General features: G+C 42.5%; 1 protein-coding gene across 1 annotated transcript in view; it reads left to right on the top strand.

The window, feature by feature from the left end:
- LOC146796861 (vomeronasal type-2 receptor 26-like) overlaps positions 1–18,075 on the top strand; it is a 197,328-nt gene that overhangs the window by 129,504 nt on the left and 49,749 nt on the right. The window contains exons 4-5 of the mRNA XM_085631397.1: positions 3,351–4,187; positions 12,772–12,999. Of these exons, the coding sequence (XP_085487523.1) occupies positions 3,351–4,187; positions 12,772–12,999 (1,065 nt within the window). The remainder of the gene's footprint in view (positions 1–3,350; positions 4,188–12,771; positions 13,000–18,075) is intronic.

Here is an 18,075-nt window from a genome sequence, read left to right as displayed (position 1 = left end):
CTGTAGTTATTTGGGTCCAAAGGACCAAGGTATGTTTTTTAACAGAGATAGGATAGAGGCTTTTTTTCCAGACTTTCAGAAAGTAAAATTTACTAAATACATCATTAAAGATGTTAGTTAAATGGCAGGTTATTGTCTTGGGAATAAATTGCAAGACCTTGTGACGCTGCAACTGATATAATGTTGGTCTTTAAAAAACATTGGCCTTAGAACGTGGCGATGCAAAAGGATCAGTGTGGGACAAACAAAAAGCACATGATTGACATCCTGGATCCCCATCTTACACAAGTTGCACTGTTTCCCTTTTTCTCCAGAAGAGCACCAGTTTATTGTTAGCACATTTAGCATAAGCAAATTCACTCGAAATAGTGGCCAGAAAAGATGACGACCATGGTCTTAGTTCCAGGTCAGGTACTGCTAAGCTACCTTAGAGTGACAGGAAGAAATCACCACCTCCAGCTTTTTCTTTGACATAGAGTGTATAATATCTAAGCAATGACTAGTAGAACTAGAGGCATCCTTTATATAGCTTTTAAATTATATCAGAGAGACAGATGCCAGTGCCACTTCCTGCAGTTCAAATTTGGTTAATGCCAGGACAAAGTACCAGGAAAAAGTATATTTTCCCTTCTCTGAGACAAACATTTCAAGATTCATAAAGCCCCTCATAGATTCCTTTTAACTGTTCTTAAGCTGAAAGCCCCGCTGGATCACGCTGACCAGCCCCTGTACATAGGAGCTTATCAAACCAAATTCGAACCTTAATGCAGGGGTAGAAAATGAAAAATTAAAATTACAAAGTTTTTGTAAAATTTGACCTCCCATTTTCTCTAGAAAATCTCACTTTGTAACATTAACTGATTTGATGGAATATAATATTGTCAGAAGAACTTTCAACTTGAAAACAGATAACAGATGAATAAAGTGTCTACGTCCATTACATTATAGAATGCTTGTAGACCATTGGCATGCAAAGAGGACTTAGAGCAACAATGCTCAATATGTGCCTTTACCAGTATGTTATAATTTTCCCTAGGTAAGGATAAGAGTTTGTGACCTCCAGCTCCTCTGGAACTAATCGCAGACATTGCTGCTTGTCTTCTGGGCTTTTCTATTTTTTAGGATAAATACCTTGCTCATTGAGACATTGATCTTCAAGTAATGAAGTGTGGCATACTGCCATAAAGAAACCAGCCTATATACATGCCCTTGGAGTTAGGTCCACGAATGTGATATCATCTGCATACATCAAGGAAGAAAAAGGACAACCCCCTATCCCGCATATTAATTGCTAGGCAGTCGGGAAGGTCAGGAAGATACAATGAAAAAAGTAATGGTGAGGAAGAGGTGTGGCGCAGTGGCCACGGTGCCTGACTCTGGACCACAGGGTTCACGGTTCAATCCCTGGTGCCGGGGGCAGGTTAGCCCTGCACCATGTGACTCTGGGCAATAGCTCGCTTAATCTTTCCGGGACACCTCTCCGGAGGTAGCTGTGCACTTTACAAATGCTGGTATTTCATTTCATTCAATGGAACCAGCCGGCAACTCTGTTTCAGACCATTTTTAGTTGAAATTATTAAGGATAATCCTCAATCCCCGACCAGCAACAGCTGACACCAAGTAGAGGAATGGAGAGTGGTTATTAATGAATGGAGAATCTCAGGCATGCCTAACATGTTTAGCTTTTGGCTTAATGTTGGACAGTCCATCCTGTCAAAAGCCATAGAAAAATCTACGAATGCCACATATACATTGAGCCGTCGAACTGAAGTATACTTTTCCGCTATGAGTTTCAACATGCATATGTTATCATGTGTACAGGGTTTCTTTCTAAAACTAGTGTGTTCAATAGGGAGGATCCTTTCCTCTTTTGACCCACTCAGTGAGATGTTCCAAGTTACTCCTAGCAAATATTTTCCCTACCGCATCCAGCAAGGCTATTTGGCGATAGTTAACGGGGAGATGTCTCTGGCCTTTTTTATGTAAAGGAATAAGAATGCTTCTATACCGACGGGGCTTCCCCCATACTGATAACAGTGGGCAAAGAGGGGGGTAAGATAAGTGGCCCACAACAAGGTCACTATCACACACATTTTCATATCATAAATTCTCCGTAAAGTGGTCTACTTCCTTCCCCTGAATTAGAGACAACTAGTAATTCAGGTTCTCATTCATTAATGCTTAGTCTTATGTAATTTCCTATGCCATGATTCAACATCTGTACGAAGTGCAAAACTCACCATTCTGCCTTATCCTAGGGCTTCCCCCTGGGTCTTTGACCTCTTACCATTTCAGTGTTCTTTTCCGTCTTCCTGTGACCGAACCAATTCTTTGCAAGGCTCTTTGTATTAGTCTTTGCTCCAATCATATCATTGTTCCTCTCTACATTCAGGATTATCTTTGGCTGTACAGACCAGGCAGATCTCTCTGGTCCTGTAATTAATGTTTCCTGCAGGGCCTTTACTTTTTAATTGTTGGAGTAGCAGGCAATCGTTTTCTTACCTTGGCTAAATACTGGAACGTGTTTCCCTTAATATGTGGTCAATCACTAACTACCTTTTTTTCTGTCACCAACTAAAATCCTTTGTGTTCAGGTTGACAGTAGCCTAAGCCCCACAGGAACCATTTACACCTATCACCCTAAGTGCCAGGACACCTCTTGGAAAAACAGCTTTCTAGAATGGAAGTGAGGATTGGGTTTTGGTTTCCCATAACTGGTCCCCATCATCTTGGAAGATGAAATGCATTGACCATTCACAATTTGCTGCTGATTGGTTCCTTTGATATATTCCATGAATTAAATGTCATTTGCACATTTAGCAATTGCTTCACAGAAATGGCAAAATTCTGTCAGATAGGGACATTGAAAACAATCTAAATAAAAATAGTAAATCAGGCAGACACACAGCCAGTTTTAATAAATAAACAACATGTTTCAGGCAACAGCAAATCGTTGTAAATATATGTTTCTCTAAATAAAGATTGCATTATAATTTTATTTCTCCTCCTTTTCAAACTCTTTCCTTCTTCTTTTTTCCTTCTATCTCTCCTTCTTCCTTCCTTTAAGTCTATCGCTCATCCCCTTTTTCACTTTTTATTTTGTACCCAAATATCTTCTTCATATTTTCTGGCTTGTGTTCCTTCCTGCCGGTCACATTCTTTATGATTCATGTCCCTTATTGCATTCATAGCCACTTACACAGCTAAAGACTCTTTGTCTTCCAGCCTATTGGAATGTTAAAGTTGATTAAAGTTGTACAGAATAAAAACCATTCATTAAGTACAATAAACCCTCATGAAAATGTGGTACAATTTTTTTATTAATGAGAATCTTGCTTTTCTTTTAACAGATCAGCTATGCTGCTGCACTTCCAATCCTCAGTGACAAGGTGCAGTTCCCAGCTTTTCTACGCACAGTGACCAGCCTCTCAATTCAGCCCCATGCATTGGTACAGTTAATGCTCCATTTTGGTTGGACATGGATTGGAATCCTGACCTCTGATAATGACCTTGGCCTCCAGGGCAGTCAAGTACTTAGGGATGAGGCAGCAAAGAATGGGATCTGTATTGAATTCTTTGAGATTCTTCCCACACAAATCACTCAAGCTTTCTTATCCCACATCATTGATATCGTGGAAAGATCCACTGTTAATGTTATTGTGTGCCACACCGATATAATGCAAATCATGCCAATTCTAAAAGAGATATCTAAGCGACAGATATATCGCAAAATATGGACTGGGGTTACAATGTGGGTTCCTTCTGCAGTGTTTTCTGAAAGAGACTTATGGGTTACATTGAATGGCACATTGGGGTTTGCTTTGCAGAGTGGAGGCATCCCTGGATTTACAGAGTACCTCCTCAATAAACAACCACTAAAAGACACTGAGGATATATTTCTAATGAGCGCATGGGAGGACTTTTTCAGTTGCAAATGGCAACCTATATTAAACGGGACTTCACCTGGGAACATGATAGAAAGGAAGGGGTTCTGCTCTGGTACAGAAAAGATACAGTCTCTTGATACTTCAGTGTTTGATGTAAATGATTTCAGGTTCGCCTATTGTGCACATGTTGCTGTTTATGTGCTGGCCCAGGCACTGCATGATCTGCTTCATTGCAAACCACAAGAAGGTCCCTTCACTAACAAGTCATGTGCAGATCCTGTGAATTTTCAACCATGGCAGGTGAGTCACCAATGTATTGTGTGGCTGTGCGTTTGTTTTTTTATCAGCCAATACATATAATGCCTCAATTACCTCTCAGTTATATCATTACTTTAAAAAAATTCCTCATCCTAGTACTTAAATAATGATTAATTTAGCCCACCTCCTCAGACCATCTGCTGTCCAAACCACCCAAAGGTTAAGACAACAAACAAGCATATCCCAAGCTCCTTCCCTGTAAAGGCTGTGCTTTAAGAGCACCATATACCCTAAGTGTCCTGTGCTTAATGTCCAAAGATTCATCAAACAAAGCCATATGTGCCCCTGTTTTTAGAAACCTGAAAGAGGAATACTCAACTAAAGCAATGATATCATTGATAGGTGATAAAGGAATAGCCAGTCAGTCAGAAAACTTTATTCGGTCATTACGACCATAAAAGTGCAATGCACACAGTACAGAGATTCATATTACGTGCATGGCAGTAATTAATTGTAAACATAGCAGCAGCTGACATATTAAAAATGTGCCCACTATATGTAGAAATTGAAACTGGAGTTAAAAATAAGAGGATAAAAGACATAGTGCAAATGGGTTATGACCCCAGTCATATCACATGAAAGTACAAGTCCATACAGTGCAAAAATGCAATTTTGCGTCCAAGACAATGATTCTTTGTGTGCACAGCAACCATTGCCAAATCAAATAATGCCTACTTAATATAGAGATTTAAAACAGAATGTCAGAAATATAAGAAAAAGATGAAAGAAAAAAAGAAATCTTAATGCCATGAAGATGATACCCCACTTTGGTTGCACAGAGGACCCACTGTATAATCACAATGGTGTAGGAACAAATCAACAAAATCCTTAAATAATAAACATAAAATATAGATAAAAACAAGCTAAACAAAGGCAATAAAGATTCTAAAGATATGTCTTATCTGTTCTTTATTGGGTACCTTCTGATGATCCACGTTGTCCACAGAAATGTGGCAACTGCACAAACAACTGGGGCTAACCATATCGTGCTCGGGGATTTATACATTGAACAGACAAAAAAAATGTGTTCGATTGTCTTATCTGAATCTGAATTGGATGTAAAATTTCCTCTCATTGGGAATCGTGACAACCTCTATATATTGCTCATATGCACATGACAACTTGAATTCCAAGAATTCTAGTGCAAGGCGGCCTCCTGACAAATGGGTGGCGGTTGTCTGCGACACCCAGTTCCAATGTTGAGACTTAACCAATTCTCTGCTAGGCAATAAGCTGGAGTCAGGGGCTTCCCACAGGTTTCCCAGGTCTATAGCTGAGAGCAGTGTCTGGACTTTGGTGAGCCAACCAATTATTTTGAAGCAGTCAAGTTTGTGGGCTTCTTTGAGGGCGACTACATAGTCAGCAAGCTCAGGGGTTTGTTTTAGGTGCAACCAGAAAAGAAGGGGGCAAAGCCTTGCTTTATCCGCTTTAGTTGTTCTGCCCATATCTAGCCTTAGTGGAAGGAATGGAGTACTCTGGGGGAGACAACAAAGAGATCTTAAAAACTTGCTCTCAGTTAATAAAAGGCCCTCTAGGTTGTCAAATTCTCAGAGTTCAGCCCCATACAAGGCAGAGCCTAACATCTTATGGTCATATATCTGAAGTGGAGCTGCAATCAGTCTAGTTTAGGAGGACCTATGCTCCTTTAGCAGAGCCCCCGTGGTTTACTTTTGCTGCCGGATTCGCTTCGTAATATGATGTTTCCAGGCCATTTTGTCAGAGAGGGTCACGCCCAGATAGTAAAATGTGGTCACTCTCTCTAATGGTCTCCCCCCAACAATTTTCCTTTGAACGATTTGTGTGGGTTCTTCAACAGGAGCTTGGGTTTTGAGGTATTAACCTCCAAACTTCTCATTTAAAAAAAGATCGTGAAGTGATCAAGAAGCAGTTGGAGACCACTGGGGGTCTTAGAGACCAATAGCATATCGTCCGCGAACAATAAAGTTGTTACTTTGGCACTCCCCAATATGGGAGCGCCGGCATGGACTTCCGCTAGATGTTTGACCACCCCATTAATGAAGAGCGAAAACAGGGTGGGAGCCAAAACACAGCACTGTTGGACCCCCCCATCAATTTTGATTGAGTTTGTCAATAGCCCTTGGTCCCCCCAGTGAACCCTTACATAGTTGTCCTTGTGCAGATCGATGATCAACGCGAGGATCTCTGGTGGAAACTAAGCCTGGGCAAAGAACTACGCTACGGTCGCGTTGTTTGCGAAGTTCGCGCTACTTCGCACTACGCAAACTGCAAGTAGCACAGTGCGAATACGCGTAGCGTAGTGTTGCGTAGTGCTGCGGTCATTTTTTGCTTGTTCGCGGTCCTCAACGTCAAGTTGGCGACCGCGAGCAAGCAAAATGACATCCCGGCGAGACTTTTTCCTTGTTCGCGATCAGCAACATCAAGTTGGCGATCGCGAGCATGGAAAATAAACCTCCCGGCGAGATTCCCAACGCGAGGAGGTCAGGTTTCTCATTGCGAGTGGTCGGTTATGCTTGCGACCGCTCGCGATGAGAAACTACCAGTTCGCGTTGAGAAAGCTGCCGCTTGAGCAAAAATCTACTCGAGCAGCAGAAAACTACAGCTCGCACTGTGCAAGATGCCATTTTCAATGATTGCACAGTGCCGGTTGCTTGTCCGCACTGTGCAATCATTGAAAACGACATCTGGCACAGTGCGAACAAGGTACTACGCAGTTCGCGAAGTGCTACGCGTAGCTCGCGTAGTGCAAACTGCACTTTGCGTAGCTTCGCGAAGTGCTACTTCGCGAACTACGCCCAGGGTTAGTGGAAACCCCAATTCCTGTAAGATGTGTCATAATTTCGGCCTGGGAATGAGGTCAAAAAGCGACTTTAGGTCAATGAATGCAATATTGACACTGCCTTGCTCTATGGTCACTGTTTTCCAGGCCAGTAGAGAGAATCGAAAGACCTGATAGATGGTACTGACTTTCCGTCTGAATCCGGCTTGGAAGGGGGATAGAATGTTGTTCTCCTCCATCCATGCTGTGATTCTAGTAAGAAGGGCACGGGAGCAGACTTTCTGAGCACCATTGATCAGGCTGATCGGCCTGTAATTAGATGGCAGTGAACGATCTCCCTTTTTGAAGACAGAAATTACCTCAGCTCCCTTCTGCGACGATGGTATTAGGGCCCCTGCAGCTATTCCATTTGCTAGTGCCCAGATGTAATTGGACCAGCTGTCAATATCGCTGAGTAAGACATCACCGGGTACCCCATCAGGGCCCAGGGCTTTATTCCTGACTACGGAATTTATACTTTGGCTGATATCAGTTAAGGAAAACAGATCCTTGGACTGGGCGCTGATGTAGTTGACGGTGAAACCTTCTATTGCTGTTTCTCCTGATCCAGTATATACTGCGGAAAAATGTTCGAAACAAACGTCTATGACAATGTTGTTTATGGGTGGCCTAGGTCTTTCGGCATCTCCCCTGGTGACTAGCAGCCAGAACTGTTGAGAGTCTTTTCTCTGACAGGCATCACAAATCTGGAGCCATGGGTTCTCGACCCATTCCCTTTTTGCTTTTGTCTGAGCTATTTTATAGGATCTCCTTGCCACTCATAAGACCGCTACATTGTTCGTTCTAATCGCAACAGCCAGTTCTGACCATAGTTTCTTGCATTCCTGGTTAAACCAGGAGGATTGAGGGCTGGCAGAAGACATCCTTCGCTAGGACAGATTTGGCATTCTAAAGAAGGATGCTAGCTGTTCAAAAAGAAGTGTATGGGTATCCGTGATCAATACAGACTCCTCCTGCTGCTCAAGTAGGCTGTGTAGCTGGCCAGTGCTCTCTAGGAGAATACACTTCATATCTTCAAGCTTGGTGGTGTCAATTGCTACTTGTGCCCATTTGAGTCGCCTGTTGTCATTTGTGGGACACATCTCTTTAGTTACGGGTAGTGCAATCTCAAGAGGATTATGATTGCAGTCTGTGGTCATCCCGACTACCATATCCTTCACTCCTGCCCACAATCTGACATCTAGCAATATATAGTCGATGCGGCTCATATTTGTAGTTCTATTGAAGGTGTTAGCCCCCCTCTTATTGGACTTGGTGTGTCCATTAAACTGCCCATAACCCATACTCAAGGGTTATGGCATGGAGCTGCCAGGCTGCTCGCGTCCATTTTTTGATCTGTGGAAATCAAGAGGGAGAATGAGCTTCTCAAGGCAATCTTTTAGCGCTTGGAGAGTTGGAGAGCTGCAGCCCATCTTGGTGCATCGAGCATAGACGTTGAAGAGGTCCAACACCATACCATTCCTACCCCTGAGGCTAATCGCTCGAAAGTTCGGGCTTTTGGTCTTAAGCTCTCTGATAGTACATTGAAAATCGATTTTAATCCAAATTATCCACCCCCCCAGCCAGACGTCCTGGTCCTCAAGTGACCGCTGGGCAGCAAAGCGTTACATATCCGGGGATGAAAGGAGCGGTCGCCAAAGTTTCCTGCAGAATACAGATGTCAAATTGCTCTCTGTGTTGGACCCAGTGAGGGAGTGCCACCTTTGATCTTACCCCAGTCACGTTCCCTGACACTATACAAAGATTAGATGTCACTTCTCCTGGGCTAAGACAGACAGATTGGTTTCTCTTAATTACACAACCCATCTGTGGGCCTGGAGTAGTTGATTGCAATTTAGGGCTTGCCAAAGGTGAAGTGCTGGTACTGGGCTGCATTCGATAAAGGGTCTCAAAGCTAGGAAGCTGTAAGGTTGGTAACAAGAAGTCAGTGTGATTCCTAGCTATAGGATCTAAATGCTCAACCATGCCTATGTAACTAGATGTCATGTCGGTTGAGCTATCCTGATACTCCAGTCAATCGTTAAAAGCCAGTGGTGAATCGGAACCCAGCAGGATGCCATGCCTTTTGGGTGCTGAAGAGATTGTATTTCATCTAAATGCCAGTAGGAGAGGGTGAGCATGATTTAGCCTCCAGAGCTATGAGATTATGCACTAGGTTCATGTCTCTTAGGTGTTGTTCGATACAGTCTGTGTGGGAGGTGTTGCAGATTAGCCTTTTGGCCCATAAAATGTCATCCATGATGACTGATTTACAACCCTTTATTTTTCAAATCCAGTGCATTGATTTATTGATTAAGGAGTTATTATCTTCGTAATTATTGTGCGGTGCAATTTTGAGTACGTTTGTCAAATAAATGCTCTTGGTGGAGCAATCGATCAGTTCACACCTTTGTCTATGATATCGAACATTGTCAGCTGGGGTTTTATCACTGCTACCGGCTATTTCGAGGACATTCAAATTAGTAGGTTTTACTGGGAAACAAGTGGGGATGGACATTAAAGGAACAATTCTAATCGAGGACATAAAGGGCACAGTGCTACCTGGGGAACGATTAGGGTTTGCTGGGGGTCAAAATACCTGTTTGGGGTTATACACTCTTGCTTTATCTCTCTCCAGGAGAAGTTTCACCTGGTTGTTAAGCACCAGAATTAGTGATTTTACTGAGGTGACTTAAGCCCTTAGGTCAGTGATAATCCTGAACGTGCCCGGCCCTACTGCTGCTAACTCTTATGGAAAACCCTCACCCCTTCGCTCAAATAAATTATTTTCTCTGGGCTCAATGGCTAAGCATGGTGGAGGGAGATCCACCTATAGTCCGGAGTTTCTTACTTGGGAGTCATCGGACAAATCTTGAAGAGGTAGAAACCTATTAGCCAGGATGATGTTGGTATTAGTGGTAGTAGTATCATCAACTAATGCTTTACAAACCACCACATTGGGAAATAGCAACCTCACTGCCTCTAAATCCTCGACGGCAGCTGCAGGTTGCGTAACAGTGTTGTATCTTTGGGACTTATTTTTAACACTCCTTGTGAGTCGCTTAGGAAAGATAGAGAGAATGCGTTTGGCAGGTTTGGGATTTGGGCTAAGAGGATGGGGTGACTCTGCAGAAGAGTGCAATGTAAGGGGGGTGTCTGGGTTGGTGTCAGGAGCTAGAATACCCTGGCATTCCACCAGTAGATCGTCAATACAATCCAGAACGAGCCATTTTGCTTTTTCTGGCTTTTAGGCAGGGCCTGTTGATTTTCCCAACCCCTTCCTATGTGGGTGGAGTGAGGAGCAGAGTGGAAAGAAAAAAGTGATTAAAACTATCTCCTGGTTGGTGAAAAACTTTATTCTGGAGCCCCCAGTGGATAGGAATAAAAAAAGCATAGTGAAATAGGGATATATATATATTACCCTATCTTGTGGTCAATATGTTTCTGTTTCTGTATTTTACAGTGTCATTTGGACCGTTTAAGATGATGGTGCCACAAGAACAGCTTTTGAGTTGATTGTATGGCCTACATTTTCAATATTGTCTTATATATCTCACATATTACACATAGCAGAGTGACTTACATTCTTTGGTCCTGAGGAATGCCTCGACCTTTACAGTCTTCCACGGCAGAAACATGTTAACCACAAGATAGGGTAACATCTATATCTCTATTTCACTATGCTTTTTATTCCTATCCACTGGGGGCTCCAGAATAAAGTTTTTCGCCAACCAGGAGATAGTTTTAAACACTTTTTCCTTTGCATTCTGCCCCTTACTCCGCCTACATAGGAAGTAGTACTATTGATACCGTAGAACACCCCTGCTCCTATCCTACGGGGGAGTAAAAGCCCACACTGGGTACCTTGCGGCCCCAGTGTGCAGAAGGGACCCTATGATGAAGCATGTCACCCTAGGGTGAGTGAGGGTTCTCGTCTGAATGCAAGCAGTGCTCCCCATTTCCCTTTGTATCTTTTTACCCCCGTCCATAGTGTGAATTGATTCAGTTTGGAGCAGTACAGTTGATGTTGAGTGAATAATGCTCCCTTCAGCCGCCCCCCTTGTGTGAGACAATAAAGGAATAGCATCCTCATTATCATCTTCCTCTTGTCTGTCCCTATTCAGCTATGAAGTGTAGCAAGCAAGTGGACTTAGCATTTGTAAAGGGGATACAGTATAGTCATGAGGTTGTGGATGAATGTTTTATCCCAGGTCTTAGCCTCATATATGATCAAATTCTTCACAGCACAGTGCATAAGAAATTTGACGGTTAATGACTGATCAATATGAAGACAAAGGCACCCACTGCTGCTAAGGTACTACACTGGAGAGGAGACACCCAGCTTCCCTTCAACATATGACAAAAGTCATAAAACTTTCCTTTTTTGTATATATGTCTGAGGTCAGAAATAAAGATCAACTCTGTCCATCTCTTCCTCCTCCTCCTCCTCCTCCTCCTCTTTCTTATCATTCTATCTATATCATCTACGTTCATCATGTCTGACAAAATAGGAGGCTGAAAAGAAATAGCGAAAAAAATGGAAGGGAAAGAGGTACATGCCACCACTTTTTGCCCGAGTTTCAAATCACTCTGTCCTCAAACAATTCTATCAGGGTTTTGTTTATCAATCCTTAGGCAGAAGCTCCTGTGAAGATAAGGATCTTCTTCATTCCCAGCCTGCTTTCTCACAGTAGAAGGAGAATTCCTCCATTTCCTTTAGTGCTTCTGGCATACCAGACTGCTCAGTGTTTCCAAACTTTCTTACACACACTGACCAAGTAAGAAAACTGCAAGCTCCCAGTTTGGGGCTGGCTCTTTCTAAAGTAGGACTCAAGTCCTCACCAATACAAAATCATATGCATAGGAATTTCAAATGTACATGCAGGCACCACCCAATATAATCAGCCGCAATATATTTGTAGCTCATTGGATGCAGGAGCCAAGTTATAGTATCCTCAGAGGAGGCATATAGACCATGTATGGAGAGTTGAATAGGACTGCAAGGGTAGCCCTGCATTACCACCATGTGTGGGACTCCTTACACTGCAACCAACAGAATTAGCAAGAAACCGTAAGAAGCATACTGCCTATGCCTACTTCACTATGCAGCATAATCTTGAGTTTGCTCCCCACAGAATCCACTGATGAGGAAGCATCTCTGTGGGACCGTAGCATCAGCAAAGCCCATCCATAGCCAGGAAAGCATAAAAAGCATCAGCTCTGTGAACAGCAAAAGCAGTGCAACTCATGTACCCTTCCAATTCTGCAGTGAGGAGCACATTTCAAGAACCTAGGCAGGAAGACATTTAATGGTCATACAATAAGCCCATTAGCATCTTCATGCCAAGGACATGATTAAATTATAAAAGTAGGTTTCCCAATCCCGAGGGACAATGGGGATTGGTTGCAAGCAGTGGGTCAGACACAGCAGAAAGGTAGTGGAGGAGAGGCCACATAGGGCAATCACTCCTTCAAGGGAGGTGAGAAGCTTGGACTGTATCTCTGGATGAGGGGTCTTCTCATAACAACCGAAGGGCAGAGAAAGGAAAATAATAAGTGAGCTCAAAATATGTTGATAAAATCAAAGCTGACATACACTTACAATTGCTGATATTTCAGTGAATTTCCATTTCATACCACAGTAAAAAAATACATATACTATAGTATCACTCCATGACATTCCACTGTCCTCAAATATTGCTTTCATTTTATGTTCTATCAATATTTTCACATACAATTCTGACATTGTATGCTATGCTTTTTGTTCAGATGTTGCACTATGTAAAGAATGTCCACATAAGAACCTCTGCTGGTAATGAGTTCTTCTTTGATTCCAATGGAGACTCCCGGCCATTCCTGGAATTATTAAATTGGCACGTGAACTCCAATGATACCAGCAGGTTTGTGAAAGTGGGGACCTTTGATGCCAATTCTAATCCAGCCTTTAAATTGGAGAGTCCTAAGAACTCCATCATATGGGGCAGAAAACTGACTCAGGTGAGCATCATTTTGCATGAAGATCAGAAACACTTTCCAGATGCAGCTCTCTTGGTCACAAGTTACAATTAAGGTTACTTTGCATCATTTGAAACCCCTGATTTGGCTCAAAAGGTGTTGGGATTGAGGTATCAAAATCTCCTCTTTTCAGGATAAGGACTGTCCATCTTTACTTACATCTGAGGCACATAGTCCAACTACTTGAAATATCTACATGAGGTCTCCGCATTTGCAATCATCAGTTAGAAAAGATCACAATTTAGGAGTTGCAGGGAATGAGAGAGTAACAAAAACAATTATACAAGATAACCAGTCAGAAAAGAAGACTTCAACTCGCTCTGTATATTCTATATTGAGGAAGTAGGAATATTAGCCAACGAAACCGCACAAGTTTAGTCACAGGGATCAATGACTCGGCAAAGCCATTTAGCATATCTGCTCGCATAAACTGACTGATCATGGCTCCCTATCAGCCTGAAGATTGGGAATTATGCTTGATTAGGGCCAATAAGGTGCCCCTTCCTATAAAAAAACAATCCTGTCTACAACACAGGCAATCTTGCACCATGGTGCACGGGTGCTTGCATTGGTGCTAGGCTGCCGAAATAGTGTTAGTACGGGGGAAAGGACAGGCATGCACTCTATTGGATAAATCCAGTGCATTCCTGCCCTTTCACTTTGATGAAGGGCAGCGCAGCAAGGTGACTTGCTGATCAGCCCTATGCCAAAACACCATTAATGAGGCCCATGATTTGGCAAACATCATTATGTCTGACTCAAATTCAGAAAATCTGAAATGATTGTAAGAAATCCTGGAAAAATGCACAACTCAGTTGGAGGAATGTTCATCACTAGGACCAATGCAATACCAACTTGGGAGCAATAGTGCATGGGGCTTCTGGATTAGTATCACAGAATATAAGACAGTTGCATACCACATCACAGATACGGGCAAACAATTATGCATGTTGAAGAAAGAGCTGAATAGAGAGCACCATCAATTGAAAAAACACTACTCCGATGAATCACAGTCAGCCAAGGTGTGACAACTTTGAACATCCTACAAAAACGGCAGGCTGAAGAGCAAGCACTGACAGGTTTTGGGTAACACTGCTTTTTGTAAAACAGGTAGCAGCATTCTGGAAAATAATTAACAGTGTTGCTAAGGACCACACCGCCACCTTTCATGCTAATGTACCTGAGGAGGGCTGGGTACAGCATTTAAGGACGCATTATCCAATCACTTCAGTGCTGTCAGTTTGAAATGACGAACACAGCAATAATTTTGTGTATGTCAAACAAGAACATCTGCCGGAGTTACAGTGCTTCTCTGGACTCCTGGAACATGCCCTTCAGCAGTGTCCACAAAAGCAAAACACATGTTCTTTAGAAATTGTAATAAAGAAGAGCAGATCCAACTGTGCCACTTGTCCCACTGGGCTTCCGCCTGACCTTTTTCCGGTTCAATATTGAATTTTGGGCAAAGAAATTCCTAACCCTTTACAGTGCAGAGAGTTTGCAACAGATCATACCCGACTCCTGGCCTGGAAGCATAGTCCAGTCAATTTTTAAAGGAGGGGATAGAAGGGGTGCCTCAAATTACCAACTGATCACATTGCTTGGTGTGAAATCTAAGGGGCAGATTTGCAAGCTCCTTGCAACACTTTTACGCCAACGTTGCATCACTTTTGTGACGCAGCGGCAGCGTAAACAATGCGACATGTTGTGACACATTCGCAACGTGACGCATCTAAGGAGATTCACCACGTTGTTAAGTCCTGCGTCTCATTATACCTGCGTCAGGTATAATGTATGCAGGGTGGGCGTTCCAATGCAAGAAAGCCTCGTAAAAGTGACGGAGTGAAATCTACAAGATTTCATTGAGTCACTTCTACAACGTCACTGCGTCAAAACCTTATGCCTGCTTGAAGCAGTTGTAAGGATTGACGTAGCATAATAGGAATAGGCATTCCTGAGCATTACTGGAGTTGCATTGTGCTTGCGACACGACTCCAGCAATGCGTTGCCTTTACACCAACAGATGCGTCATGCATCTGTCAAACCTTGCGCCATGGTGCACCGCATTGTAAATGGCACTCATACATGGTGGCCCAGGGATTTCTTTGTGTGACGCAAATTAACTGACGCATCTCTGCTGATATGCAGAGATGCGTCAGTTCTTGTGAATTTGCCCCTAAGTACTTTGCCACTCTGGTACTTCAAGACCTGTCTCCCTCAGTAGATAACCAGATATTCATCCCCTGGAATCAAAGCAGCTTCCGTGTAGGGCAGAGCACCTTAACGAACTTAGATGTCCTAGTATGGACAATGTGTTTAGCAACAAATCTACTCCGCATGCCTGTTTTATCGACTTTAAGGCAGCATTTGTCAGGGTCTCACGCGGCCTTCGCTGTAAAAAACTATCAACAGCTGGGATTCAGCCAACATTACTCAAGGCCATGCAACTTCCACATACTAGCACTTGGCCACGCATGATGATTTACACCACAGTGGGTTCGAAGCAGGGGTGTGCTCTTGCACCCTTGCTTTTCAACTTTTACAGCCAGTGGATGTCCAGAGATCTTGATTTAATAAGCTGGGAACCACCAAAAGCACTAACCCACATTCTATAATGTCTTTTAGATGAACTTTCAGTCTTTCCGTCATGGAACAAACTGGAAATCAATCTCAAAGAAAAAAGGACAAATGGTTCATCAATGGTACACAGGTTTCCTGTGAGACACAATATAAATACTTTGGGGTAACATTTGGCAGAAGGGGCCCCTTTAAGCCACAGCTGGAAGCAATGAAACACAATGCTGTTGCCCTGATGGCAGGATTTATGACACACCACGGTCCAGTGATGGGGCCACTAAAGAAGGCGATGTCTGCCAAATTCCTTCCATCGATCGCCTATGGCTGTGAACTTATTCTGGATAGAGCCGCCAGGCAGTTATACCTTCTACTGACAAAAGCACCCAGACCTTTATATCGACTACTGTAATAGAAATCACATGCTCAGGACCACTTGGAATCTGGAGCTAACCAAGCAAACCTGGGCGACCAGAAGCTCATATCTTAAGATGTGCTATAAATTCAGGTTTGCAGATAAAAACTTGTTTGCATTCCGGGTTTATCACAAAATAAACGAGTTGAACCCCAGGTCTTCCTATACCCTGGCCCTGCAAGACACAGTCCTAGCACTACACATTTCCAGCTTAGATCACCCTTCCTGTTCAAGAAACACCTTTACATCAAATCTCTCTCTGCAAGAGGACAAACTAACTTTCGCGAGGAGAGCCCATGCACGGCAGGTCTTAACCCCCACAGAGGTCTCAAGCCACAGTCCTGTTTTGATCAAATGAACTTGTGCCACATAAAGCTCCAGTGTAGGTGCCTCAGGTTAGGAGTCCATCCAACTCTAGATGCAAAACCCCCTTGGAAACAAGCATTTGCCTCACATTTGCGAGAGTTTGAGCTATTAGAATTTTAAATGCCAATACCTACAAAAAAGAGCATATTACAGAGATGGGATTTGCTTAAATGTGAGTCTGATTTTAAAGGTCTGTTTTCTGATGTTCCACTTTTTGCTTACAAAAGGTCGTTGAACTTAAAAGAAATGTTGAACAAATCCTGTAACAAACCTCATATGGTTTATAAGGGCATGTCTAAATGTAACAATTGTTCTCATTGTAATAATGTGATGGTAGGCAATAGTTTGCCACACCCCCGTACTGGGAAAAAGATCAACCTGAATTTCAATGCTAATTGTAATAGTCATCATGTTATTTACGTCATCAAATGTCCCTTTGATTCATGTTATGTTGGCAAAACTGAAAGCATTCTTCGAACTCGGATTACTGAACACAAAAGTCAGATTCGTACCAAAACCATTAGTTCCCCGCTCGCCCAGCATTGGCTAGCTGCTAATCACACCATTGCTCAGCTCAAATTTGGGGTTCTTGAAATTGTTGAGGTTATTCCGGGGAGAAATATGTCAAAAATCTACATGTTTCATTGGGTGGTGTTGTTCTTTCATAGTTTTTACTAGGGCACACTCTTTTCTATCATGGCTGCCACTTTTGCCTTTTTCTCTTTTACACAGTCCTCTTTTTATTTTTTATTCATGCCCATAAACATACCGGCTCACCCTTTACGGATGCGTAAGCCCGCGTTTGTTTTCACAGCGTCTGCTTGAGACACACGGGTAAGCGGCCAGCGTAATTGTCAAGGAATCTGTTGTAATCAATGCTCAGCGTTCAGGATTTATTTTTTACACGTGTTGGCTTGCATTTTTCCTGTTTTTACAGAAGTCTCTCGACATCTTTCTATTTTGGCTACTTTTGCGTTTGGCAAATTACATCGCGGTAAGATTTGTTTGGTTTGCTGGGTCACTCACTCTTTCGAGTAAATTACTACCCAATTGGTTTACTAGTGTTTTTGTTAATTCTCTTAGGATACGCAACCCGGAAGGCGTTGGCTTTATGTTGTTTCCGCCTCGATACTTGTACTTGAACCGCTTAAGGTATCATAACGATTTATGTTTATTTTATTTCTTCATTTTATTTCTTTTTTGGCACTTTGTTTTTTGGTGTTTTTAAATTCTGGCACGGCTGTCTTTTTACTGTCCAGCACTGCACTTGGGTTTAGAGATTCTTTCTTTTTCTGCTTTTTCCTTACGGTTGAGAACTCTGATCACTCAGTTTTTCCTTGTCCTCTTATGAGCCAGAATGTCCATGTTATGACTTCGAGTGTATATAGATCATTATTGTTTATTTTCTACAGATACCCCTGACGAAGGGCGTTTGTCACACAGCCCGAAATGCATTGGGAGATTTTGAAATTAAGACGGTTGTTCTAATCTTAAATTGCACATGTTGCTGATTTTCATAATCAATCTTCACATCGATATTCTTCAGCAATAAAGAAGAATCGTTTGGGATTATTAAACGACACTGAATGGACTCCTTTTTTGATTCATTGAACACTTGTTGGATTGACTTTTGTTTAAATGTGTTTTGCAGTAGAAGTGGATTAAAAATTGTACATCCATATATGTTATTATTCACACTGGAT

This window comes from Triturus cristatus, chromosome 10 (assembly GCF_964204655.1).
Source record: "Triturus cristatus chromosome 10, aTriCri1.1, whole genome shotgun sequence".
NCBI classification, from domain to species: Eukaryota; Metazoa; Chordata; class Amphibia; order Caudata; family Salamandridae; genus Triturus; species Triturus cristatus.
This window is presented reverse-complemented; position numbering and strand designations above follow the sequence as displayed.